Consider the following 27,125-nt stretch of genomic DNA (forward strand, 5'->3'; position numbering starts at 1 on the left):
GGGGGTGGTATGGTATCGAGTGACGCAGGCGGGATTCACACAAACGGAGTAGCTCCTCCACGACATCCGCTGTGAATTGTCGTCCACGATCACTGATAGTCAGGCGAGGTGGGCCATGTCGGAAGATGACGTACTGTAACAAAAACGACGAGACTTCACTGGCAGTTGCGGAGGGGACGGCCGCCGTCTCGCAGTAGCGTGTGTGGTAGTCGACGCAAACAATTATCCATCGGTTGCCCTTAGCTGATTTTGGGAAGGGGCCCAGAAAGTCAATGGCCACTTGTTCAAAAGGTGCGCCTGGAGTAGGCATCGGTTGTAGAAGACCAGCTGGACCAGTTGATAGACGTTTGTAACGCTGACATTGCATGCAGCTTGCCACATAACTCTCAACAGACTTCTGCATACCAGGCCGATAAAAGCGCTCTTTAGTCCGGTGAAGCGTCCGCGCCAAACCTAAATGTCCAGATGTAGGGTCGTCGTGCATGACACTCATAATAACTGTTCGCAGGCTCTCCGGGATCACTAGAAGGAAACGCGCGTCACTGCTGGAGAGGTTCCTATTGAACAACAGCCCATCACGCATACAGAAACGGTAGGCACTAGTGGAAGCGGATGCAGCGGCGAATAGTGGTGCCAGTTTAGCATCCTTCTGCTGTTCTGCTCTGAAACTGGGATAGTCCGGGAACGTAGGCGACACAGACGCTACAAGCTGGTCAAGGTCATCGGATTCACAGTCTGTTGTGCTAAGTGGCATACGTGAAAGACAGTCCGCGTCAGCATGTTGACGACCACTCTTGTAAGCGACGGTAAAACTGTATTCTTGTAGCCGGAGTGCCGAGCGCGCAAGGCGGCCATAAGGGTCACGAAGGTTGACAAGCCAACACAACGAGTAATGGTCGGTTACGACTGTGAATGGGCGTCCGTACATGTAAGACCTAAACCGCTGAATTGCAAATAATACCACCAGGCATTCTTGTTTCGTAACAGTGTAGTTTTGTTCCGGCCTGCTTAGGGAGCGACTTGCGTATGCGATGACGTGTTCGCGATCAACGTAACGTTGTACTAGGACGGCTCCAATACCTATGCCGCTAGCATCCGTATGAAGCTCTGTCGGAGCAGAAGGACTGAAGTGCTGAAGGACGGGTCGTGACGTCAGCAAAAACTTCAATTGACGAAATGAAGAATCGTACTCCGGAGTCTACTCAAAGGAATTGTCCTTTCGGAAGAGGCATGTGAGAGGATACGCCACGTCGTCAAACTTCGGAATAAAACGGCGGAAGTACGAACAAAGCCCCAGGAAACTACGAAGCTCCTTGACGGAACGCGGCGCATTGAACGCCTCAACTGCTGCTGTCTTCTGGGGGTCATGGCGGATTCCATCCTTGTCAACGAAATGCCCGAGCACAAGCGTCTGGTGGTCTCCGAAGTGGCATTTTTTTGAGTTTAAAATTAGGCCAGCGTTTCGGATACAGTTCAAAACAGTATCCAGACGAGAGTTGTGTTCACTGAACGTGCGGCCAAAGATGACGACGTCGTCGAGGTAGCACATGCAAACGTTCCACTTCAAGCCACGCAGAATGGTGTCCATAAACCTCTCGAAGGATGCCGGTGCATTGCACAGTCCAAATGGCATCACGTTGAATTCGAAGAGCCCATCAGGGGTTACAAAGGCAGTCTTTTTCTTGTCCTCTGGGTGCATCAGAATTTGCCAAAAACCAGATCGTAAGTCTACGGAGGAAAAATAAGAGGCCGAATGTAAGCAGTCTATTGCGTCCTCTATACGGGGCAGCGGGTATACGTCCGTTTTAGTCACGGCATTCAGTCGGCGATAGTCGACGCAAAATCTTCAAGATCCATCTTTCTTTTTAACAAGGATTACCAGTGCTCCCACGGACTGGCTGACTCTTGTACCACTCCCTTTTGCATCATTTCCTGCACTTGGTCGTTGATAATTTGTCTTTCTGACGGGGAAACACGATATGGTTTTTGGCGAATCGGACTTGCCGCGCCAGTGTTGATGGTATGGCGCGTTCGAGACAGGGGGATAGGAATTACTTTGCCCTTCTGCGCAAAGTCAAATACCTAAACGTGCTTCAACAGCACATTCATTAAAGTTCGGCGCTCGCTTGAGCTAAGCGACTTATTTATCGTTGTCATAAGCGCCCCGTCCAAATTGTGACAACCAGTTCCGTCACGTTCTTCCGGCACGTCTGTGAGCTCGACCACTGATAAGGTCACGTGTTCTTTGCTGACCGAAGCTAATTTCAAACCATTGGGTAGGGTCACGGGCTGGCTCAGAGGAACAGTTTACAGTCCATAGGCCAGTTCTTCCGCCATCAATCGATACCACACAATGGGGAACCAACACATTCTTCTTCACGCAGTTTATATGCATTGGTTCTACGCTCGCATCGAAGCTGTCAGAATCAGCGCCGCGACAAACAACAGGGACACGTACGGTAGACAACGCAGGTATGAACGTATCGCCACAGACACACAGCGTAGTTTGGTCATTCGCTGGAGTTTCCAGAAGTTCTGAAGGCATCTGGCCACTCACAAAGACTTTTTCCGTGCGACAGTCTACAGTGGCACCACATTCTCGCAAGAAGTCCATGCCGAGAATGACATCATGTGTCGACCGAGGAATAATCGAAAACTCTGTCCTTATCATAAGGCCTCCCAAAAATACCTCAGCACAACACACACCAATAGGGTGCAATGGCTCTCCACTCACTCCACAGAACGTCGAAGTTTCAACCCAGGTGAAAACAACTTTCCGCCCTAACACGTCTTTAAAGGAACCACTCATCACGGAAATCGTTGCACCTGTGTCCACCAAGGCCATCACAGGCACATGATCCACCAAAACACGCACTTTGTTTTTAAACATACACACAGGAGGTATTTCTCTCAGTAGCACGTTTCCAGCGACCTCGCCCCCATTGGCCGCGCTGGCTAGTTTTCCGGTGGCGAAGAGGGCGCCGCATTACGACGCAGCGGTGAAGGAGAACGATGAGCACGAGGTCACGGTGGGGGCGTTACACTCCTGTCAGATGCCGGGGAGTTGTTGCGGAAGTTGCTGTGCCAATAGTTGTCATCAGGTGGTATGTGGGCCGGCCGCCGGACGCCATGAGGCTGTTCGAAGGGTCGTGAAAAGTCGCATGGTTGGTGATACCGAGGAGTCACCCGACGGTTGCAAAATCGCGATATGTGGCCTGGCACACCGCAGGAATAGCACACCGGCCGAGGTCGAAACGTCGGTCGCTCGTCGATGAATAGAGCGTCATCATTTGCTCTTGTGTGACGGATGTACTGGTTGGGTGCGTCATACCGAGACGTCGGGTGTCGAGGAGGCATGCGCTGAGAGCGTCGGTCATACCGCGACGCGGGAAATCTGGTTGTCATTCTTGGCTGTGGGGCTGGGCTGTACTCCACAGTTGCCGCGCTCATCGTCGGTTGCTATGGGGTCAAAGGAGGCACATCCGTAGCCTCACGTAGCAGACACAACTCGCGATGGTCAGCTGTAGAACACGACATTTCTTGGTTGGACAGTTCCTCACGAAAAATCTGTTGAATGGTAGAGAAAAGGTCGAGGCCAGGATTCGTGTCCACACTGGCAACAGTTGTAACGTTAGCCAGCCGACCAAACTTGGGCGCAATTCGATGCATCTTGAGCGTTTCAAACGTTCGGCAATGCTGAATGACGTCGGACACAGAACTGAGGCTTTATTTTCCAATTAGAAAATTATACACGTCCTCAGCAATCCCCTTGAGCAGATGCCCAACTTTGTCCTCTTTTGACATGGTAGCACAGACCACCTTGCACAGCCTTAACACTTCTTCTATGTAAGTGGTGCATGTCTCACCTGGTAGCTGTGCCCGTTGTGACAGTGTTTGCTCAGCCCGCTTCTTTCTAGCAACCGAGTCGCCGAAACACGCCCTGAGCTCTTCAACAAAAAGATCCCACGTCGTGAGTGCGTCCTCGTGGTTCTCGTACCATACCAGTGCGGTGTCGGTCGGTCAGGGAGAACACTACGTTGGCTAGCATAGTGGCTGCATACCAACCGTTGGACTTGCCCACACGTTTGTACATGGTGAGCCAGGCGTCGACATCTTCTTCGGCTTTTCCTCCTAAGGGCGGTGGAACTCGGTAGTATGGAAGCGGGCCAGATGGTGCCGTCCTGGAAACGCCTGTTTCTTCGGGCATGTCGAAGTCACTCACGGCAGATGGTGGGAGACCGGCAAGTCGACGGCTTCGTCTAAGCTTTGGCTGTGATCGTTCCGTAGTTGAAGCGCTTACCCAGCATCTCCACCACTCTGTTACGTTTGAAAGAGAGTGGTAGACGCTGAAAGGGGCCGTTTATTAGGTCGCGAGGGGCTGCTCAGAAGCGGCCGACTGGTTAAAGATCCTCCTGATCCTCTTCTTCCTCTCTCGCTCTGGGCGACGAGTGCGTTCACCGTATACGCTTCTTTTTCTTCGTGCATGTACGCAACAATATGTTTTGTTACACACGCACACACAGTCTCGCTCTGTTCAAACAGCCATCGGGAGTTCTATGCGCTTCCGTCACATAGGCACAGCATGCCGCGCTTTGCTCTCTGCCTTTTGCGCCTTGGTCATGCGTGGCCTCCCTCGTCGTCGAGCACCAGTTGACACAGATGCTGCATGAAGGGTCGCAGATAAGGCAGTGTGGGTAGTGCTCCAAGTTGCTCGTGCTTCAACGTTAGCGTCGTTTTGGCTCGTTAGTTGTGGGACACTACTTGACATGAATGTCCCGCAGGCCCTCAATGATGAGCAAGACTGTGCAGTGTGGCCACTTCCCTCTGCTAGAACGGCGCTCTGCTGTAGTGGAGACACGTTTTTCACGATGTCTCATAGGTGGCATACATACATACACGCATGCACGCACGCACGCACACACACACACACACACACACACACACACGCACACACGCACACACACACACACACACACACACACACACACACACACACACACACACACACACACACACACACACACGCACACGCGCGCATGGTACATACAAGTTTTAATCTAAAGCAAGAGTCACATTGCCTCCAAGACACCCGCCGCGCACTTGTCATCTTGGAGGCCATAAAGAGCCTTACAATGTCTCACAGATGGCAGCACATTATCTAGCGTGTGCTGTTTGCTTTGATCCACACCTCTAGAAACATGATATGTTTTCTGCTAGATGGACATAGTTGCCCATTTTTAGAGCTGTTTGAAAGTTCCTGTGGGTTTACAGCGGCGATGGCTGCACTATCCCGGCGTTTTTCGACGTAGTTTGATGGCCTCCTAAATGCGCCTACAAAACGCCGAATGGGCTCATTTTCGTCATGACACCTGTTGAACAAAATGCGTTAAGGAGACTTCTTCCACTACATGGCATTTATGTAGTGGTTTTTCCCGGAACAGCTGCAATAAACATCATGGCTTTGTGGTAGGACGCCTGCTGGCCACGTGAACGACCCAGGTTCGATCTTCAATGGGACCGAAAATTTTATTGATTATTTTATTTGTTTCTTTCTCAATTTCTCGCTCACGGACGATTTTTTCCGCATAACCTACGGTGCCGACGCCGACGGCGGAATTTCTGCGGCACGAGCTCTTTATTACTATCGCGTTAACAAAGGCGCGCGCAATAGTAAGACTTAGCCGGTATCTACTGTAGCAGCCGTTTCAAAGCTATTCATGCTCCTACTTTAAAATAGCACACTGTGTACGGGTTAGCAGCCATAGCATTTAGAAAAATAATAAACTTTTTGTACACATCAGCATTTGCTCTTCAATTTGCACACATGTGTGTCATAACTTAGCACGGAAATTTTATTTCGAAGTAATCGACAGCATTAAGATTAGTTTAAATGCGTCTGCAGAGTGTCACTATTACTACAATATAGACAGCGGTGCTCATGAGCGATCTGGCAACGTATCTGGCTTATTAGTTACCTGGTTAAAAAGACCAAGAAAACATTCTTAGTAATTGCAAAAGTTTCAAGGTTTACTAGCTGCTGGCTGTAAGAAAGAGATACCATGAAGGTAGTAAAATACACTCGAAACAAGTAAATACATGCGTTGCCAACTGTTTACCGACGTTTTTCCTAAGATTGTGCTGACCATGCAAATGCTATAGGTAACAGAAGAACTGCCCCTATAGGAACTACTAGTGTGGTGGTACTGCATGAGATAATTCACCAAGCTGCTATCCCTCAACCGTGGTAACTTGTTCTGCGTACTATTGCAGTTCTTGTGCTTTTGATGACATCACATTAATGTTGTTGCGATCATTCTCAGATTCTTAGCTCGACACAGTTATCAAGATATGCCTTTCCTATGTTGAGGAATTGTAGGAATGAAATTGAACTGTCTGGCCATTCCCGGAGTGTGAATTGGCTAAGCTTTTTTAAATGCGACGCAATTCATAGCGAACTTCGGCGACTTTGAGCGTATCTATCTATCTATCTATCTATCTATCTATCTATCTATCTATCTATCTATCTATCTATCTATCTATCTATCTATCTATCTATCTATCTATCTATCTATCTATCTATCTATCTATCTATCTATCTATCTATCTATCTATCTATCTATCTATCTATCTATCTATCTATCTATCTATCTATCTATCTATCTATCTATCTATCTATCTATCTATCTATCTATCTATCTATCTATCTATCTATCTATCTATCTATCTATCTATCTATCTATCTATCTATCTATCTATCTATCTATCTATCTATCTATCTATCTATCTATCTATCTATCTATCTATCTATCTATCTATCTATCTATCTAACACCACCAGCCATTTGCAAGATCACGCGCGAGGAATGCACCAATTACAGACGTGAATGGCAGAGAAAAAGAGGGGTAATCGAGAGAGTCAGGAGGATGGCTCGAGAACAATGAGTGACGCTACCTCGGAGACTCGTTTCATCTAGGGACCTTAGTCTGGATAAAGCATTGGCGCAAAATGCAGCATGTCGCATTTCGCACCGGTTGCCTTCGGGCCACGTTGACGGACGCTGGTCGCGCCGGTCGCGCCTCTCGTCAGACAATAGAGTGCTCGCGTTTTGTTAACGTAGCGTCGCTGTGCCCAACGTGCGCGCGCGTCAACGCTAGATTGGAGTACACTGGCCCTTCAGGATGCGCTCGTGGCTGTGTTGCTAGCTCTACATATACCAAATTTGGTGTTACGTGACGTCAATGGATGACGAAATACATGACGGGTGCAAACATGATAATAAAGACACGTGTGTCATGTAAGAAAACGACAACATACCACGCTCATAGCGTGCTCGCGACCGTTTCGCTAGCTCCACATTTACTAAATTTGGTATCACATGACGTGAATAGATGACGAAAGTGAACTACACATTCAAACATTATAATCATGACACGCAAGTCACGTACGGCATCATTTACCTCTAACTGGTAATGTTGGGCTGATTTTAAAGTGACATGTCAACCTTTCTCATTCGTGCTTCGCATATCCACATATCATCGATTCCCACTGTACGTGGGATCTGCCAATTTTTTCAACCCGAGGAATTGAAAGGAATGAAATTAGGGCAAGTTGCAAGTCCTTGGAATGAAATTGGTATAAAATGGAGGCACCCATTCCGCAACACTGGTATCAATTATTTAGGTTGGTTTCACAGGCCCCCATCACACATAGCGGAACATTCACTGAAGTGCATTAAGCTTGTGATTAAGGTGTTGTTACGCTATTTTATGTCCCTCACGGATGAAACTTTTGTTCGTTTAGAACTTCAATATGTGGCGGTTGCATGGGATCCTCTGACCAAAAAAGACATTATGAATTCAGAGTGTAAAGGAAGGCTGTTGGATTTGTTTTTGGAAAACACAAAAGAGAATATTTCCATTCACTGATAATGCTTACCAATAAAATAGGTTCACTGCAACATCACTATAAACTTAGTCGTCTACAGTTCCTACACATCATAAAAGGGAAAACTGGCCTTCAGTTGCCTTGTTCTTTAGTAGCCCTAAAACATGATAGACTAGACACAGACACAGCTTCTTTCTTACGCCGATATTTTCCGAAACCGAATGTCACAAGAACAGTTTTTTCCCACGCAACATAACAAAATAAAACTCTCTACCTGTTCACGTCATACAATCAAGGAACTTATCAAAATAATTAGAAAACAATTTCTTTTAAAATTTCGTATAAATAAGAGCAGTGCTTACACTTTTCTTGCGATTCTGTCATGAATACCATGCTGTGCAGTGCCCTACTATTGTATCAAGATTTTTTTTGTAGTTTGTCACCTGCGTAACTTGTTGTTTTTGACCCACGTGAAAGTTTTTTCTTATAGGTTGTATCTTTTTTATGCACAGTTCGTTTTTTCTCCTTCTTGAATTGTTAGTATTTTGTGAATGCCTTGTCATACTTTTATTATATTGGCCTATCCTGCGCCCCACCGCGGTGGTCTAGTGGCTAAGGTACTCGGCTGCTGACCCGCAAGTCGCCGGATCAAATCCCGGCTGTTGTGGCTGCATTTCCGATGGAGGCGGGAATGTTGTAGGCCCGTGTACACAAATTTGGGTGCACGTTAAAGAACCCCAGGTGGTCGAAATTTCTGGAGCCCTTCACTATGGCATCTCTCATAATCATATAGTGGTTTTGGGACGTTAAACCCCACATATAAATCAATCAATTGCCTCTCCTGCATGGACCAGCATATTGGCCTGGAGTATCGATAAAAAAAACGTTTGAGCTCATTGAATTTGCGAACAAACAAATGAAATTGCACTGCCATTGCTTATCGGGCAAGTTTCTCGCTGTGTCTCGTCGCTGTGTCTGCGGGATGCCACATTATTTACTATTATAAGGCTGTTCAGTTCCGCTAATGTACAGGTTGTGACAAAGTAACTATGTGAGCATGTAGATAATGTTTAAACTAGTACAGTTAAAACGAATTTATAATATGAATGAAATTCTTGGCGGTGCTTTCAACAATGACATTTTGTAGGCGCTTACAAGTGTTTTTATACGTTTGCTTGCCTTTGCAACATGTGCTTTTATCTGCCATTTGCTTATTAAGTTCTATTGTGGCCCATTTTGTTCAGGTTGTATATAAGCTCGTATACATTTTAAGATAGGATATCTAGGTAATTAGCATTTACAAAATTGTTAGAATTGTCATGACCTCACTTAGTGGAAAGTGGCCTCTAGAAGTGACCGAGAAGTGACGACTTGAACATCATCTTTCGACGCATCAGGAAGAAATTATTGACGGGCAGACAGACGCTTGACTTGCTGGACAATGCAGAGGTGGCGTGCGGAGTAAGACTTGAACAACAACAACAGCAAAAAAAATTGCCCGCAGCTTCCCTCGGGGGAACACTGAGGAGGATGCGGACCATATAATTGGTTAACGGGGTGTTAAAGTGCGACTTACTTGGGTCGATGGCTAAATTGGTTAACGTGGTTGTGAAATGGGGTGTTAAATTGCGACTTACTTGGGTCGATGGCTAAATTGGTTAACGGGGTTGTAGGAGGGGGTGTTAAATGAGTGAACACGTACACACGTATGCGAAAGGGCGGCGCTGGTCGAAGGGACGTCGATCATTGTGTTTGTGGATTCGTTGGAATTCATTTCACCGCGACCTTGGACGTCGACGCGCCGTACAAACCAACCGACGAGTGGCAACTGAGCGAGCGAGCGCCGACCTTGAGTATATATACAGCACGACGGCGCATGCACTGTCAGCTGTTGAATGTTCTCGAAGCGCGACGCCACATGCGCGTCCACTGGAGAATCAGGAGAATTGTAGATGTCGAACGCGGTGTGTAGAGGAGGAAGGGTGCACATATGGTGGAGGAGTGAAGCGCGCGCGGTGTGTAGAGGAGGAAGGGATGCACAGATGGTGGAAGAGTGGGCGACGGCGCGACGGCGCATGCGCGCGCGTCAGCTGTCGAATGTTCGAGAAGCGGTGCGGACGGCGCACTTCAAGGCGCGAGTATAAGATGCTTCCGCATCTAAAAAAAACGTGCGATAGCTTCACTATTGAGAAACTCACGGAAGCGCGTAGCACAGGGAGCATGAGCCGCCAGCCATTCGCGAGCGTAAACTGCTCCATTTACCAAAGCGTTGATGTTGCCAATGCTTGAGGTAAGCATTGCGGGCACGAGCAGAATCTCGTTAGGGAAATTCGCAAACTCTGAGTGCGATATTGGCGGTACTTGTTGCTGCGCTTTGTTGGCTGCCAGTTTGTTACGGCATTCGCGCCATCTGCAGTGAGTTCCGTCAAGCTGTATCCGCCATCCATCAGGAGTAGCAGCAACGCCGAAGCGTCAGAGGAGAGGCATTCACTCGCTGAGTGGCGCCCTCTCTTTCCGGCTTCAAGGTTTGCCGCAAATTTTTTTAGCATATTTAGCAATTTTAGTTATGTACTGCAGTTAATTCTTGACTATTTCTATTTGTTGCATTTTAGACCTCGTCGCTAATTCTAACCTAATTTTGAGCGCTCTACTGCGAGCGTGATCGCGCTACGCAAGATATATGAATGGATGACAAGCCAAAACCACCAAGTGCTCCCCACTTACAGAAACATGCATGGCATTGCCTACACGGTCACCATGCTTCTAGATTTCCACAGGGAGGTCACCAGCAAGATATATGAATGGATGACAAGCCAAAACCACCAAGTGCTCCCCACTTACAGAAACATGCATGGCATTGCCTACACGGTCACCATGCTTCTAGATTTCCACAGGGAGGTCACCAGCTGGGCACTTTGCGAAGGAACCGTTACAATCGCAATCGCCCGCTTAGTTTGGTGCCACTGATGTGCGTAACTGCCTACATACGCACCACATCTGCAGGTGTTCTGGCCTATGCGGGCTGTCCGGGGATGGGTGCACCTGCGACTTGGACCAGTCGTACACCTGAGCCCAGGGCTTCTCGGAGCCCCAGAAGTGCACGATCTTAGCACCGGATGAGCCGAACTTCAAGAATGCCTGGTCGAAGAAAGGACGTCCTGCTGAGCCCTGTATCAGGAAAAGCAACGGTGAAGGACGACTGAGGGACCACCAGATGTCGAGCTCATTCGCTTGCACAGTCAATTGAAGGGTTGCATGACTGTTACGCACATCTGCATGGTAACCAACACTTTCAATCGATGAGATGTGTTTGTAACTGCACGGCATACACACTGCTTAACATGAGTGAGGTGCACAAAGAGGAAAAAGAAATATTTTGTTTGACGTTTTTTTTCCTCAGTTGCCCAGTGTATGACTCTCGTGAAGGAGAGATCGAAACTATTTTTAGAGATAATTTTACTCCCGTCGGACCTGAACCAGAGGAGCGGTAACATGTACTTTTAAGAGAGCTATGTGCATTGCAAGTCGGCACAACCCTAAAAGAATGACGCGCACTTTCCTGTTCTTTATGAGTTTCATAGTTGTGTGCTCTTGCATACTCTGTTACGGAATACCTATGAATGAACGAAGGAAGGTAACTCTAAAGGCTATAGTGGTTCTTTTTGAAGGGACAATGAAGAGAAACAGTGACTTTGTTCGCATTGATGAACTGTACTTTGAGATCTCTAGTGGTATATGTTCCACTATCATACCTTCATTATTAGCGAAAAAAATTAAGGTCGAAATTGCAATTTTCCATTTCGCGTAAAAATTTCTCCGCGAGACGTGAAAAATTTCAACATGCATCTTTCGTATTTTTGCGACGTTGGCCAAATGAAATTTTTCGAAACTTCGTATGCTAGGTCTAGGTAATAAATAGATGACAATGTACTTCATTTTCATTAATTACAAGCTAAGCAGGACTCCGTAAATCAACGCATTATTAGTTTATGAAGTCACGGAGCTTGGTGCACAAATCACAAGGGCTGACTGCCAGATATATTCGTATTTTCTTTTCGCGCATTTTCCCGCTTGCCAAGCGTCCTCTCAAGGTCAGAGTGACGGATTCGGGACTATGACAGTGTACTTTATTAATATTACGCGAAGAGTCATTTTTTTGTTTACGCTCTCATCAAGCACCACTTTAATTAAAACTAACACAGAAGAAAGCAAGGAAGGTATACGGGATGTTACGTATTGTAATTATATTGTAAATTTGAATAAATTAAAGTGGACAAAACGATAATTTGCTGTGGGCAGAGACTAGACGTAGGACCTTCGAACAGCTGGTCGGATGATCTTTACGAACTCAGATAGAGGGGCGGTCATTCTTCCGTTCACTTTGTGGAGTACATATGTGTATTTCAACTTGGGAGTCTCGCTCAGCGTCGCCAGTAGCCGTGACCGTGAGTGCAGAACACACTTATTGTTGTCTGGTGGCGCCACAAAACACGTGGTCTTCTACGAGCTAGCCACATGATCCCTCGCATATACCTTAAAGCAAACCAGTATGCCAAAACGGGACCCTCACTATAATTGAGCGATAAAATGGGAATTCGGTGGGTCACTTTCATTTAATCAAGCTCGAAATAATTGCAATTGAGAGACAAGAAATTCAAGCCAAGGATTCGGCTCCTTTTCCACATTAATAGTAGGGCTTGGAAGAGATACCCAGAAAGGTATTCCGGATTACAGATTTTGAAATGCACGTGCTGGAAGCCTGAACTACAGATGCTGAGATACATTTGTAAACGAGGCATAGTGATATTTTGAAGATACTTTTGCAAAGAGATGAAAAAAGTATGTCAAGTTACATGTATACTAATGTTCTGCAAATACTTTGAGTACATAATAGGCAACACTATGTTGCACTCGATTAAAAATGAAAGTCCATCATACCGCTTGAATCAGTATTTCAAAAAGCGTGTACCTTTCCTTACGCATGCATATCATCTGTTCTGCTGAGAAGGTGGTTGCGCTAATACCACTGCAGTGGCACTAGCTTTTGAAACAGGCTGAATTAGAGACAGCGCTTGTTCGGCCTCAACACAAGCCTCGCGAAATATAAAACTTTGTCTGCCATCGCAGATGAGTAGAAGTTCATGTTATTATATCTGTAGGGCAGAATGCGAGATGAAGACGAAGCGGCAAGCAAGGCAAGCCATAGCGTTGGTGATCTGCACGTGCGACCCGAGCTTGCGCTTGCTTTTATTTCAGCCTGCTGACGTGTCTCGGTCCGCTGACGTTCCTCGGCCTTCCAGTTCGTCTGTACGTGAATAAATCACGTGACAAAGACAATAAATACTCAAACGCCTCCCAAAATTATCGAGGGTACTCCACCGGCTATGATAGAAATATAAGCTTTTATTTTAGCTAATATATCCTAGTGGCAAAAGTGTTTCAAAAGCCCGGTGAGTTCATGGTTCTAAAAGGCGTATTTTTATATCATTGAACAAATCCTAAAAAAATTACTTAGACGTTCTGCCACCTATGCGGGTAGCATTGTGTGAATGATAAGCTCAAAGAGCACACCAAATGAGTGGAGGTTGTCAAGTCCAATGCTAGTAACATATGTCCCTGCAATTTCCGGTAGGGGCCCGTGGTTGCTGTTTATCCACCGCGATGAATCAGCGTGCAACAATCGCGACAGACGGATGAATGCCTGAATGATAGGCTCAGAGAGCACAAACAGGAGCTTAACTGTGACCGCGACGGGCGCGAATCAGTTCATCGCAATGACTGCGGCTGCCGACCTCTGTTCAGTGAACGTGTAGTTCGGTATGGAGAGATTGGTGAGGCCTGGTTGACCGCTAAAGAAAATGCAAACAATGCCAGTGCGCCCTCGATTGCTCGGAGCTAAATGAAATCGCGTTGCTAAATGATCAATGCTTTTACTTCTAATACGGTGTCGTAGTGAGCTGTTTTTAGTGCTGTTTTTGTTGCTGCATAAGTACAACATGCTTCCAAAATGAAGATTTAATTGTGAATAGCACTTATCCCGTACTCTTTCAGTGGTATTATCAGCGCTATGCTTTCATTGAGCGTAACAAACGAACCAGCCCAAAAGGATGTTCTCCGACCAAACATTTACATGGACATATAAAAATAGCAGTGGACTTGAAGATCTCCCCTCACTTGGTGTCAGTGTGTACTGAGGATGCCACCCACAAACGTCTATGTAAGTTTATATTTTGTTGAATTAGGTCGAGGTATGTCTTTTAGAATCATGGATCGTAGAAGCTGGCGTACCACAACCGTTTGCTCAGTGTATAGAGTGCGTCCGACCCTTCATCAAGCGAGATTTCCTTAGTTTATGTATCTAAATATACAACCACATACTGGCGCACATATACGTTTATGGCTTTGCGAGTCTCTCTCACACCCTCTTAATAAGATATTGGCTGCAACACCAGCTAAACACACGTGCGAATTTTTGTGATGCCGTCCTCACCGGTTTCAAAATGTTTTACCTCATCGTATTAAGCAGATATGCGCGTATGCCCCCAATAACGCCATTTAGTGGACAATATGTCATTGCCCCGTGTTCTATCTAACTAGGCCAATCTCTGGTTTGCGTGACCAGACAACTATCATCATTATGAACGGCCTCTATCTTATTGCTTCGGCATGGAGAAAATAACGAAGGAGCATTGCGTCACGCTGCTAGCCTTGGCAAGCCAGCCCGTTTAAGGCAGTGGCGTCCGTCCAACAAATGACCCTCTTGCATCAATATGACGCAAGCAATGAGATTTGAGAGACTTCGGGATATGGCGGCTGGTAGCTTTCAATCGAAGACGCTTGTTCGGCGTAGACTAGCCGGCTCACGGAGACGGTTTAAAAACGGAACGCTACCGTGAGTACTAAAACCTACCACATGCTCTGACGTTTCGGTCACCTGCTGGGCTGACATAGTGGGCTTCGATCGCTTGACGTAATGCTCTCCCGTTTTATTTTTTGTTTGCCTTTATGGCTGAGCCTGATGCGCGTAATGTAATAACCTAACCAGCACGTGCGCTCTTAGTCCACTTCTTCATTATTGGATTAACTTTATATAAGGGCGGTTTGATCTGGGCGACGTACATTTGAAAAAAAAAACTGGATAGGTATATAAATACTTCTTTTTATCACGTAGTGATTTGGCAAAATAAAGGGCCTATGGCGAACACATTTATTGATGTTGACGCAATAATAGGGCGATCTAGGTGATTTCCCAATGTGTGTGCCTTCTGAAGCAAACACAGGAGAAGCACAGAACAAATTGACAGAATAGAAAGAAGTGAAAGAACCAGAGACGAACAGACAGAATTACAGACAGGTACAAAGAGAGGGTGCGCCTTGCTAATTAAGAGCATGATAATTTTGACATTTTAATAAACGTTTCGCTCAGTAGAACCTTCATAATTATGACCACGTGAGATGAGATCTTGTTAATTTGGACCATTGTAAGAAAGACCATGCTAATACAAACCATGCTAACGGGGACCATACTAAGCAGGGCCTTGGTAATATAAATCAGCCACAAGCTCCAATGTTTTTCGCGCCTTGCACCACGATAGCACTGCGCATATTGTGAGTCAATTTTGAACAATGTATTCACATCAACTAGCTCGCGTTCAGAGCCACTCAATTACTCGCAAACTTCCACCTGCTCTGATGCATACGGCGACAGGCGCGCTTAGCCATTTTACCATCTTATCTTGCACTATTCCTGAACCACGATTTTCAAACACCAAGTTATGACACAACATAAATGCTTGCCTGCAGGTTGTATATAAATGGTAGCCGCAGCTTCAAATCTTTCGCCCAGCGCTCGCCGAACACTTCGTTGAGGATGCCGCGGTCGACACCATCGAAGCTGGCAGTCTCTCGGGCCGCCCTCATCACCTGCGCACAAGATGGCGTGCTGTGCTGAGCCGTACTTTCACACGACAGCAACGTGTGCATAAAATTGAAAGTGCTCGCTAGTATATGTTCTTCTTCAGGAGTCACATGAGTAATCGGTCATATCATGAAATATTTACTCTGTATCTCATTACTGTCTACTTTTTTCTCACAATGACTGGCAGTCAATCGACACCATATACGTTGTGTTATCATGTTTTTTTTTATTTTAGTTCTCCGAATTCGTTGCGAGCAGATGCACAAATCACCGAGGCAAGGGGGTCGACAAAGCTTCAGACTTTCTCGTTCAGGATAGGGGAGGGGCATGGGGAAATTCAGGTGAAATGCACCGAAAGAACACGGACTAGAAGAAGCAGACAGGACAGCGTTTACCTGTCTGCGTACATGTCTGCTTTTTCTACTCTGTGTTCTTTCGGTGCGCTTCAACCCAACTTTCAAACATGAACGTAAACCAAGTGACCCAACTTGACATCTTGAGAGGGGGAGGGGGCACTCTTTGATAGGGTCAACCCCCCCCCCCCACACACACACTTGATACTTGTCTTTTCAACATAATATTTGAATGAATTCTCGCGGTAGCATTTTCACATCGCAAAAGCGTGCATAATTCTTCTTATTATTGTTTTCGGACCTCGGGGTTGTCAACTGGCCCTGTAATATTGAAGTGGGTCTTCACGACAGTGCAAAATTTTTCTTGACTTGGTGTTTTCACGGTTTATCATTGCTTTAGTGCAGTGAAACTATCTTTCAAAGACGTTACATGCGGATTAATACATATTTGACAAATATTTTACCTGCTTATCACTCCATCAACGCAGTGAAACAACATTTACAAAATCTTACATACGGATCATACGGATTTTACACATATATTGTTTCATTTCGAATATATATATATATATATATATATATATATATATATATATATAATAGAACGGAACTCAAATACTGTAACTTTTATTGGGATATTCGCATCAATCGTATATTCTCACAAGCCTACATTTTCTTTTAAACGCTCTAAGTCCACCAACAGCAGATGTGAATAAACTTGATTGATTGTGCATTATTTTCAAAAGAAAAAAAATGCACTGAGCATATGAATGCTTGACAAGAAAGCTTCTAGAGGCAAATAGTGAACGGCTGTTTGTAACAAGAGCACACAATGGCGAACAAACTCAAGAAAATCTTTCAATTCACCCATAGTGACAAAAAAGGAGGGGTAGGAGGAGGAGGGGGGCATAGAGTGAAGAAAAAACAATTGCTGCCAACATGAGTACTAAGTATATTGTTGATCTAGAAAGTAGGAAATGCTAAGATCCACTCCAATTTTAGTCTTACTGCAGAGCCCACAGCACCAACCTTGTTGCCGGCGACGTCTTCAGCTACTGTCCGAAAACATCACGATTTTCACGAGAAAAGTTACACCTGAATGTTTTACCGTTTCCATTCATACAAGTATTTCTACTGTTGCTGCTTATTCAAATATCTTTTGAATAACCAGCAACAGCAAAAATACTTTAATGAATGAAACGGTAAAATAGCCAGGGGTGACTTTTCTTGTTTGCATCACTGATTTATCCAGATGAGTGCAGCCGATGAATTTAGGGGACGAGAGACACTATACTTTTGACAAAATGAAGTCGTCTATGCTTAAAACTTAAGTTTTGCCAAGGTGGTGGGGTCATTAATCCACCATATGACATTATGTGACGTCTATGCACTACCGCGACACACAATACTAATGGTATTTCATGAAGTTGGCTTAATATTTGGGCATTGACTTTATTTAGAAGCTGTTCACAAAGTACGACCTTGAATACTCACAACTGCATTTCATACTCCCGTTACAAAATACTTCGAATGCTCTATATGCTGCTGCATATGAGATAGTCTTAGTTTGAATAATTGTGGAATTTTTTTATTTGTTAAAGCTTGTGAATATATGTTGCCAACAAACTATTGTGCAACTCTCGGGCTGTTTTAAAAAACTGTTCACACACTAATCTAGAGAGAAATCTTCTAAATATGATCACCCCTTATTAGGATGGTCGTCTTACGATTCGAACGCTGTTCTTACAGTATTCAATTTGTATTCATGTTGGATTCGGTGGCATCACTATTCGATTCATATCAAATTTGGTGCCTAAATACACAATTCACGCATTCCAAGTCGAAAGCCGCCTGTGTCTGCCGCGGTGTATGAACAAGATGTCACAGTTACTTCCTCCGACTAAAAGATTAAGGAAGCAAAAGCCGAGGATAGTGCGAATATATCTGGCATGCTTACGAAGCACGAAGTATGGACACACGAGTATTGCAAACTATGTTCAGGTTTTTCTCTGTGTTGGAGGACTGGAAAGCATAACTGCGAGGACGTTCGTGAACAGTACGCAATGCAAGATATATTTCTGACCGAGGAGAGAGCCGCGCACTACTGTCGCCATCTGTGCTCAGAGGAAATGTTCAACAAACTGTTTCAAGAGGATGCCAAGGGCGTAAGTAAATAAACATCACTGCATGGGCTTGGCCAATATTTCTATGGGGGTCACTCTTCGACAAATACATCGTGTTCTTAAGTTTTCTAAACAATGAAACAAGACTTGAAAGAAATTATCACCATGAATCGTCACCTCGGTGCTGGTTCAACCAGCTTACAAGCACAGATGAGCAGCCAACAGCAGAAACGTGCGTTGATCAAGAGGCTGTGGCTAATATTTCTATTCAATATATCGTCCGGGCTAAATCATAAAGTCTAAATGCTAGCACTTTTCTATTATAACTCTTAAAAATAGAGCTTTAATGTGACATTTGCTGTGTACCTGGTATGTATGGTAGAGTAATTTTATCTTGTGTTTTACGTGCCAGAACAACGATATGATTATGAGGAACGTGATTGTGGAGATGTCCGAAAGTCCATAACACCTATGCAATCTTTGAGAAGCACTAACATCGCGCAGTACACGGGCACCTAGCATTTCACTTCCATCAAAATGCGACTGCTATTGTCGGATTGAACCCGCAACCCTGAAGTCATCAGCCGACAATCGTAACCGCTATACCACTGAGGTGGACATGACAGAATTAGTCTCTCATGATTTTCTCCAAGAAACTTTCCTGTAGAGCACGTTTATGTCCACGAATGATTTTAGAAAATTTACACCAACTAAGTATTCATGAATAATTGTCGGGTTTTAACGTCTAAAACCACGATATGATTATGAAAACGCCATGCTGTAAAGAGCGCCGGAAACTTCAGCCATCTATAGTTTTCTACAAGGTGCTCAGACATCGCACAGTACACGCGCTTCCACCATTCCGCCTACTGGTTACAGCAAAAAGCAACAGCCACAACCGCGATTGAACCTGCTACCTTCGAGTCAGGATCTACCTCGGCTGACAACCCGACATCACGAGAACGGAGAAGTTCATGCCTATATAGTCAGACACAACAAATTTAGACGTCTGCCGCATTTGTTACTCGCAGGTTTGTACGCGCACTATGGACTGACGTCATGAGGCAGATGGCCGGTCACCTCGCCTTCAGAGAACGTTACCGAGTTCAAGAGAAGGACTATTCCTTAAGTTGCTGAGGTGACGACGGCTGCGTTTTAGTCATCTAGGCTGATGGGCCTATGTGGACTTCGTACGCTGTACCCGACTATCCCCGACATTCCGACATACATACATACATACATTCATACATACATACATACATACATACATACATACATACATACATACATACATACATACATACATACATACATACATACATACATACATACATACATACATACATACATACATACATACATACATACATACATACATGCAGATAGAAAGACATATAGATAGACAGTAAACAAACAGACAGACAGATAGATAGATAGATAGATAGATAGATAGATAGACAGACAGACAGACAGACAGACAGACAGACAGACAGACAGACAGACAGACAGACAGACAGACAGACAGACAGACAGATAGATAGATAGATAGATAGATAGATAGATAGATAGATAGATAGATAGATAGATAGATAGATAGATAGATAGATAGATAGATAGACAGATAGATATATAGATACATAGATAGATAGATACATAGATAGATAGATAGATAGATACATACATAGCTAGATAGATAGATATAGTCGATGGTGTGCTTACGAGGCCGTAAGTCTTTTCGGAGGGCTCGAACACGAACACGCCCGTGTCGAAGATATTGGGCCAACCCCTGAGGGGCACGGCGGCCAGTTCCTGCTTTTGGAACAACTCGTCACAGTTGGCCACCACCATGGTGTCGGCATCCAGGAAGACACCCTTGATGAGATGCTGCAGCCGCCACACATGCAGCTTGGAGTAGGAGCACGACACCCCGTCAGCCTCCCGACCGGGGTAGCCCAGTGGATCCCGTCCCCTGCGCGAAGGGAAGGCCTGATTTTAGGGGTGAAGCTCCTTAAGCCGTGGGTTTGTCCCTCTGTGAGGGCAGGTTTGTGAAATTACCGCGACTCAAATACTCGTTGCCGAGATTGATGAATACGTTTGTACAAGGGTGAAAAAATGTGTTTACGATGGAAGAGATGACGTAGGAATTAGCGGTAATGAAGCGATGCAAGAAGACTATTATTATGAACACTGTTCTAGAGTCAGTTAACACAGTTCCCCACTACACTAAACAAGGCTGGCAAAGTTTCACCATATGCGCGTCAAGGCTGCTTGGTCGACGAGTCGCTGCGTGGAGTCTCACGCTGGCAGCAGGGACAGGCCAGACGTGGTTGAAATTTAGCAGACTTGATGTCGTGTAGAGAACTCGTCTCAGGACCAATGGTATACACCAAGGTCTTCAATTCGCCCGGGTCCGAGCACAAGAGACCAGCGCCGTCGGCGTGGACAACCCACGGACGGACTGCAGGCAGTGGTTTGCAGGCAGCGGTCTGCTTCAAGACCAGGACCCGATGAGCACCTCGGCCTGCGACTGCCTCCTTGTCACGTTCTGCAACTCCGGTCTTCTTTGCCCCCTTCTCTCCTTCTCTTTGTGCCTGTTCGGCTTGATTTACGATCACCATTTCATCTCCCAGCCTGGCTTGTCGTCGTTTTCATTGACGCACCACAGAGCACAAGACCATAACTGCCACGCACTCCACGAAAGTACCGCGGACACCATGACATCCTCCTAGCTCGTCGTGGTTCGGGGCCTTCTAGTTCGATGACTCACTCAGCAGGTGCGGACGCGTGAACAGACAGACAGACAGACAGACAGACAGACAGACAGACAGACAGACAGACAGACAGACAGACACACGGGTGCACGAATGGATAGATGAAGGATGGACGGACGGATGGACAAACGGACAGACGGATTGATGCTTCGCCCCACTCATTATCATTCACTCTGTTTATATGCTGCGATTTATTTTTGGTGGCGCGGCAAGATCGAGTCGTTCGCGCTACATGAGTACAGCATATGCGCATACTTCTCTGCACATTTGAAAGATGAAGACAAACTGAAGAATTTGTATCGGCGTTGAGTCTTGTTCTTTCAACATTTTGTCGCTCTTCGCATGCGCTGTAACGTTTCTAAGATGCGATGCCACATAGTCCACCAAGCAATCTCTGTGAAGTTCTATACAAAGCCATGGATCCCTCATATCGATAGCGGCTGCGTGCGTGCAACGTGAACACCAACGACATATGCCTAGTTCTCTCTGCATAACGATGAAAATCTCGCTTAGCCTTAATCAACGACACCTTTATTCGCACGAATCGTGTGGTGCTACTGTATGAGTATTTTGCACCGATGCTGTCGTTGTTGACGTTTTGAGCCGGTCTATAATTAGTATAAAGAAGAAAACTGATGGCAGATATGTCGGGTCTTGCCCCGAGAAAGAATTCTATAAGTGAGGAACTGGTATGCATCGTCAAGGGCAACACGAAAAGCGCATCATGCCATCGTATCATCACCATCGAAGTCACCTCATTCATTACACTTTAAGATGGTGCTTCAGCAACACCACGCGCCAGGAATTATAATTTGCTTCGCAAGTACGTTAGCTCGCTTGAATGGATACTGAACACGCGAAGGGAAAAATGATGAAAACACCAAAATCAAGTGTATGTCAGATATTCCTGAACAATACGCTGTACTATTGGAGTACTGTCAGTGTTGGCGGGCTGCGCATCAACGGCCCTGTCGCGAGTTGTCTTCGTCGTGGTTGCATGGATGTAGGATGCAATAACGTTAAATGTCTCCATGGTCACCTCCTTTAATTTATGGCATATGCTCTAGGCGCGGCAGCTTGTGAAGAAATGTATTAGGTTGATTATATTCTGCTATAGTTCTCCCCCAGTGTTTCAGTTCTGCTGAAAAACTCGGCGGCAACAATTTCATTCACTGTTCCTTTAAGCGACGTGGACAGCGGGGAAGACAAAACGCACGTAGCTCGTACTTTCGCCTGTTCACAAACTCGCCAAAAAATAGAAATTCCCGTACATACGTTGCACACTATATATATACTACCCGCGCTCTACTATAGTGACATCAATATGGTTTAAAAGTTCATTTATTGCCAGTCTAACAAATGTTGTATCCGCATTGTTCCCTTTTGGTTCAAGATAAGTTACATGAACACTCAGGCGACTTTTCGATGTCGTGTTCCTTAAAAAGCTGACACGTACAGACCTTATGCGAAATCTGCTGCAATCCAGTGGCCGCCGTACGCATTTCCGCCATTATGAAGGCAGGCGCTCTTCACATGTGCACACATGCTCCGTGCGTGTCGACGTGTGGTGTTTGATAGAGAAGGATATTCCAAGATATTTTTGTTTACCATGTTGCTCAGAGCGAGGAAATTGGGATGTCGAAAAATTATTTGCAGAAAACTAACTTTCATGTTGTCAGATTCCTTCGCCGACGAAGACAGGTGGCGCAGATCATTCCATTGCTCCAGCTGCTGCTGCTGCCGCTTATGACTGCAGGCGTGTTTACGCTCACTGTGCTTAATAGACGCGGTATGCGACAGCGTGACATTAATCTGAGAACAGTATTTTGTGTCATGCCGGAACAAGACAGCTTTCGCGCCGTCACTTTGCAGGCACAGACAAACCGGCTTCGTGTACGAGCTTCAAAGCTGAGGACACAATTACTGGGTTTTTTACATTGCGATAACAATTATTGTTAGACAGCTACTCATGCACGCCATTGATTCTCAGCGAGTGGACCGACTGTGTTGGACCCAGTTGTGGGCGGAAATTTGACTCGCGGGTGCGTTGGGCGGAAGACATCATTTGATCCAACGTGTGGTCCGGGCAGATAAGTGTGGTCGAATGTCAATCAGTGCTCTGTATTTCATGGTAGAAAAAAAATCGAAGGTGGGGTCTGGCGTGCCGACCCTCTATCGGCTGAAGCGTTCTTGTTTGTGTTTGAGTAGTTTAAGACAGCGCTAGGGGGATGCTTTGCGGGCGTATTGTCTTACTATGCATACTGTTCAAGCATTTCATGTGCTACGACTGCCAATAAGTATACAGAGAGGTGGCCCGGATGGCCTGATTTTGCCCCATTTTTTGAAACCTATAGCTTAAGAATTTATGAGGTTTTCACAGAAGCTGATCCCACTGCAGAAAAAAAAAATGCGCATCACTGTTAGTTAAAAAAATGTTATCTGATGCTGGTGTGGGGCACTTTACATATGAAACTTTGAAGAGCGGCTCTTCCGGCAGATGTGTTCCATTCGACCGTGGTTTTGAAGCGGATGTATATAGTTACGCAGCTGTTCAGTCGGCGACGCAAAATGGTCGTGCCGGAACGGGTTGAAATTGTAAGACATCAGGAGCTCCCCGAAAGTGACGAAGGCAACGCGAACACTCTTGGCGTATCGTGTTATTTATGAGCCTATGTCGGTAGGATATTCAATAATACATAAACTAATCCACACATACTCCTTGGAGGAGCTAACAGTTTTCATGTTCACTTTTCACGTGCGTGAGAAGCGGAAATTGACATTGTAATCACGTCATAATTATATACATACCATACATCGTGGAGTACAGCAGCCAAGTATATTTTGCTATAAAATATAAAAAATGGGCGAACATTTATTTAATAATTATTGCCCTATACACCAGGTTGACATACAATGTTACTTATGCAATACAGCAGCATTCTTTTACCGTCGTCACTGTGCCTCGCCGTAGTGCGCTTGAGAAGCCTTCCGCCAATGATTCTACACTCAGGGGCAGCGCCAGCAGGGGCGCGCGAGGGGGGGGGGAGGAGCAATCGTTCATCTGAGAGCAAGCACATTGTAAACACAATGCCTAAAATACCCGCCTTCTTATATCCCTGAATGAACTCATTGGTCGTTGGTACTTTCCCAGTAAAATTCTTGGCACTGCCCCGGCCTGTACAACAATATAATACTCAGATAGCTATAGCAGCTGTTTATTCACTACCCTCGAAACAGATAGACTAATTTTATAACCCAACGCAAGGCTCCATTCGCGACGACTGGCTTACACGTGGCTTGGTGGCACGTGTAAGCCTCTTGTACTTTTTTCTCATTGTGATGCAGTTATTTACACGTAATCGTTGTCACTGTGCAACCAGGAACCGCCGATAATGTGTATTGGCCCTCACACTCATCTGACTTGTTTGTGCTCCGATTGGCCATTATAAAATCAAATACACGCGTTATAGCAGCGAACCTAAAATGATTTGGACACAAGGTTGTGAACGCACCGTGAGTGACTGCGACGATGAACAATCAGCTGCTAACTCGTGAGGAGCAAGTTGCTCATTACGTCCCATCGTGGGTTAGTGTTCTTCCACGCTCGCAAGTCACCTTGATTGTATTTAATGTCTGATATCCTACAGCGTTATCAAAATAAAATCATGGTTTTTCTCTGGGTTTGACTTCCGACTTCCTGCAACTACTGTGGAGATTTACTCCGGAATTAGTTACTCCGCAGTTACTTACGGTAGCAATTACTCCGCAATTGTTATGGAGCGCCACATGCCTCCAACACGCTCGAGTTGAAGTATCTCCTACTCGTGCCACATGGGCAGAAAAAATGGCATTTACCTTCCAATGCCTTCCTATTGAATGTCATTCGCGTGGTGCCACACGGATGAACGAAATGGCACTCGCCCAAATGCCATTCGTTACCTAATGCCATCGGCAGAACGCATTCGACTGAGAAATGCGTACTCTGGATGGCGCAGCTAATGAAGTAATTAAACAAAACGACATTTTACTCGGCTGGAAGGAAGCTTTTGATGGCTTTTCTTTACACTAATAATTTGAACGAGTGCTTAAAAATGTTTCTTCAAATGTTAGGTGCTGTAAAATAAATGCAACAGGCGCCATTTTCTCCTACGCTTTGTATCTGACTAGCTTTGGCTTAAGTTGCTACACGGTCGGTTGCAACGTCATGAAAGAAAGAAACGAACGAAATCTAGAGGCAGTGTAATATGGTTATTTCTACATTTATTCCTTCTCGGATGTATATGTAGCTTGTAAACGCACGTTTATTTTTCTATTGATACTCCACAATTGCTCACTACAGAAGATGGTGTGATCGACATCATCCGAGTCAAATGTTATTCATTTTGGAAGTGTAGCAACTCCGCCCAAAAAATGTCATTCGGGAACTGAATGCCTTCACTACCGAATGTCATTTCCTGTGCCCGTGTGGCCCAGATATCTGTGTATTGAGCTAATGACCGCTTACTTATGGATGTGTTAAAGAGTGTTGGGAAGGTTCGTTGGGGTGCAAGGAAGATAGTAAGCGCCTCGGTTATAGCAACCATACCTGAGCAGCGTGACGAGCTGGATGTCGTCGAAGACTTGCGCCAGCAGGTGTCTCATGACGGCGCCCACATCTCGCGTGATCAGCACCGTGAGCTTGTAGCGGGTGCGAGCTTCCCGCAACGAGTATCCCAGCACCAGCGCTCCGAAAGAATACGTGTCGTCCGTGGCCAACGTCACCCACGACTGCTGTGGCTCCTGTCCGGGCGGGTCGTGTGGCGGAGACGGACAGAAAGCCTCCATCTTGACCTGCCGTTGTTCTTCTTGTTCGTTTCACGTGCCCCCTGCACGCACGAGGTTCACGCGCGCCTCTCGACGTCAACTGCGTTCATACTAAAAGAGAAAGAAAGCTCGTTCCGCATCCATGTGGCCAGCTTTTAAGTTAACGTTGGCGTTACATTTCTTTCGGCAATTCATCAAATCATTTTGCAATCAGCTTCGGCATATCAATGGTTTAAGCGTTGCGAATATGCGTTGTATGTCTTGTTTTAAAATCATTTTAATCACTTTCTTTCTCCTGTCGACTTATATGACTTGACCGCTGTATCTTGATTTGTTAAATATGTAAAATTGGTTACAGCTGCTTACAGTGCACTTCAGCGCGCCACTCTTCTTGAGACTAGCAGAGCTGGATAAATAAATAAATGAATAAATATATAATTACTTAATTAAAACTAATTAGTATATATATATATATATATATATATATATATAAATATGGAGATCCCACGTATATAGGGAATAGACGTTTGCGAAACATGCTTAGGGTGGTTGTTGTAATTAGTGAAACGTTAAGAAATGGCGCTAAATATATTTACAAATATTTACGCAATGTTCAATAGTCACATATGTTTTATAAAACCAGTTGTTTACGCTTGCGTAACGATATCATCAGCAGCACGTGTTAGCAACACGAGAAGTGGTAAGACTCTACAGCGTTTGAGCTCGCAAGGTGATGACCCTGGACACCGCCACATATATGATCTTCAGTGAATGACTTTAACCAAACGTGACGAATGTATCATAGGAATACATATGTGATGTTTATAACATTGTATAGTGAGCACTGCAACCACAATTGACATTTCATCAATAATACGCCTGAATAGTGTACATTTCCAAACCAGTATCGAGGCCTTGCCTGCCTCTGTGCAAAAATACTTGATGCCTACGCGAAATGCTTGGGTTCAATTGCTGCTGGCACCCTGACATTTATAAATTGTATCCATCGACTCAACGCTGATGATGTCAGCTTTTTACTTTAAAAATTACCGATGGCTCTCCTCGGCGTTCCTTGGTAGATACAAACTGTCAGTCACTTGTGACACATAAACGCACACCTGTGGCATATTCCTGGCCGCGGACATGTACCATGCGTCTGGCGGAAATACTTTGACGGCGCACGTGACGGGATTTCGACACTGTTCAGGTTATGTCTAGTGAGGCATATTCGTCAAACCATCTTACCCTCCCGTACTAATTCTGTTTACCCCAA

At 45.3% G+C, this 27,125-nt stretch overlaps 1 protein-coding gene across 1 annotated transcript in view; it reads right to left on the bottom strand.

Moving 5' to 3' along the window:
- LOC119178002 (glycogenin-1) overlaps window positions 1-25,942 on the bottom strand; it is a 123,403-nt gene extending 97,461 nt beyond the window's left edge. The window contains exons 1-4 of the mRNA XM_037429172.2: window positions 25,635-25,942; window positions 19,998-20,247; window positions 15,682-15,807; window positions 10,877-11,052 (exon numbers count right to left, since the gene is read on the bottom strand). Coding sequence (XP_037285069.2) covers window positions 10,877-11,052; window positions 15,682-15,807; window positions 19,998-20,247; window positions 25,635-25,873 — 791 coding nt within the window. The 5' untranslated portion in view covers window positions 25,874-25,942. The remainder of the gene's footprint in view (window positions 1-10,876; window positions 11,053-15,681; window positions 15,808-19,997; window positions 20,248-25,634) is intronic.
- Window positions 25,943-27,125: the final 1,183 nt, after the last annotated feature.

This window comes from Rhipicephalus microplus, chromosome 1 (assembly GCF_043290135.1).
Source record: "Rhipicephalus microplus isolate Deutch F79 chromosome 1, USDA_Rmic, whole genome shotgun sequence".
Classification (NCBI taxonomy): domain Eukaryota; kingdom Metazoa; phylum Arthropoda; class Arachnida; order Ixodida; family Ixodidae; genus Rhipicephalus; species Rhipicephalus microplus.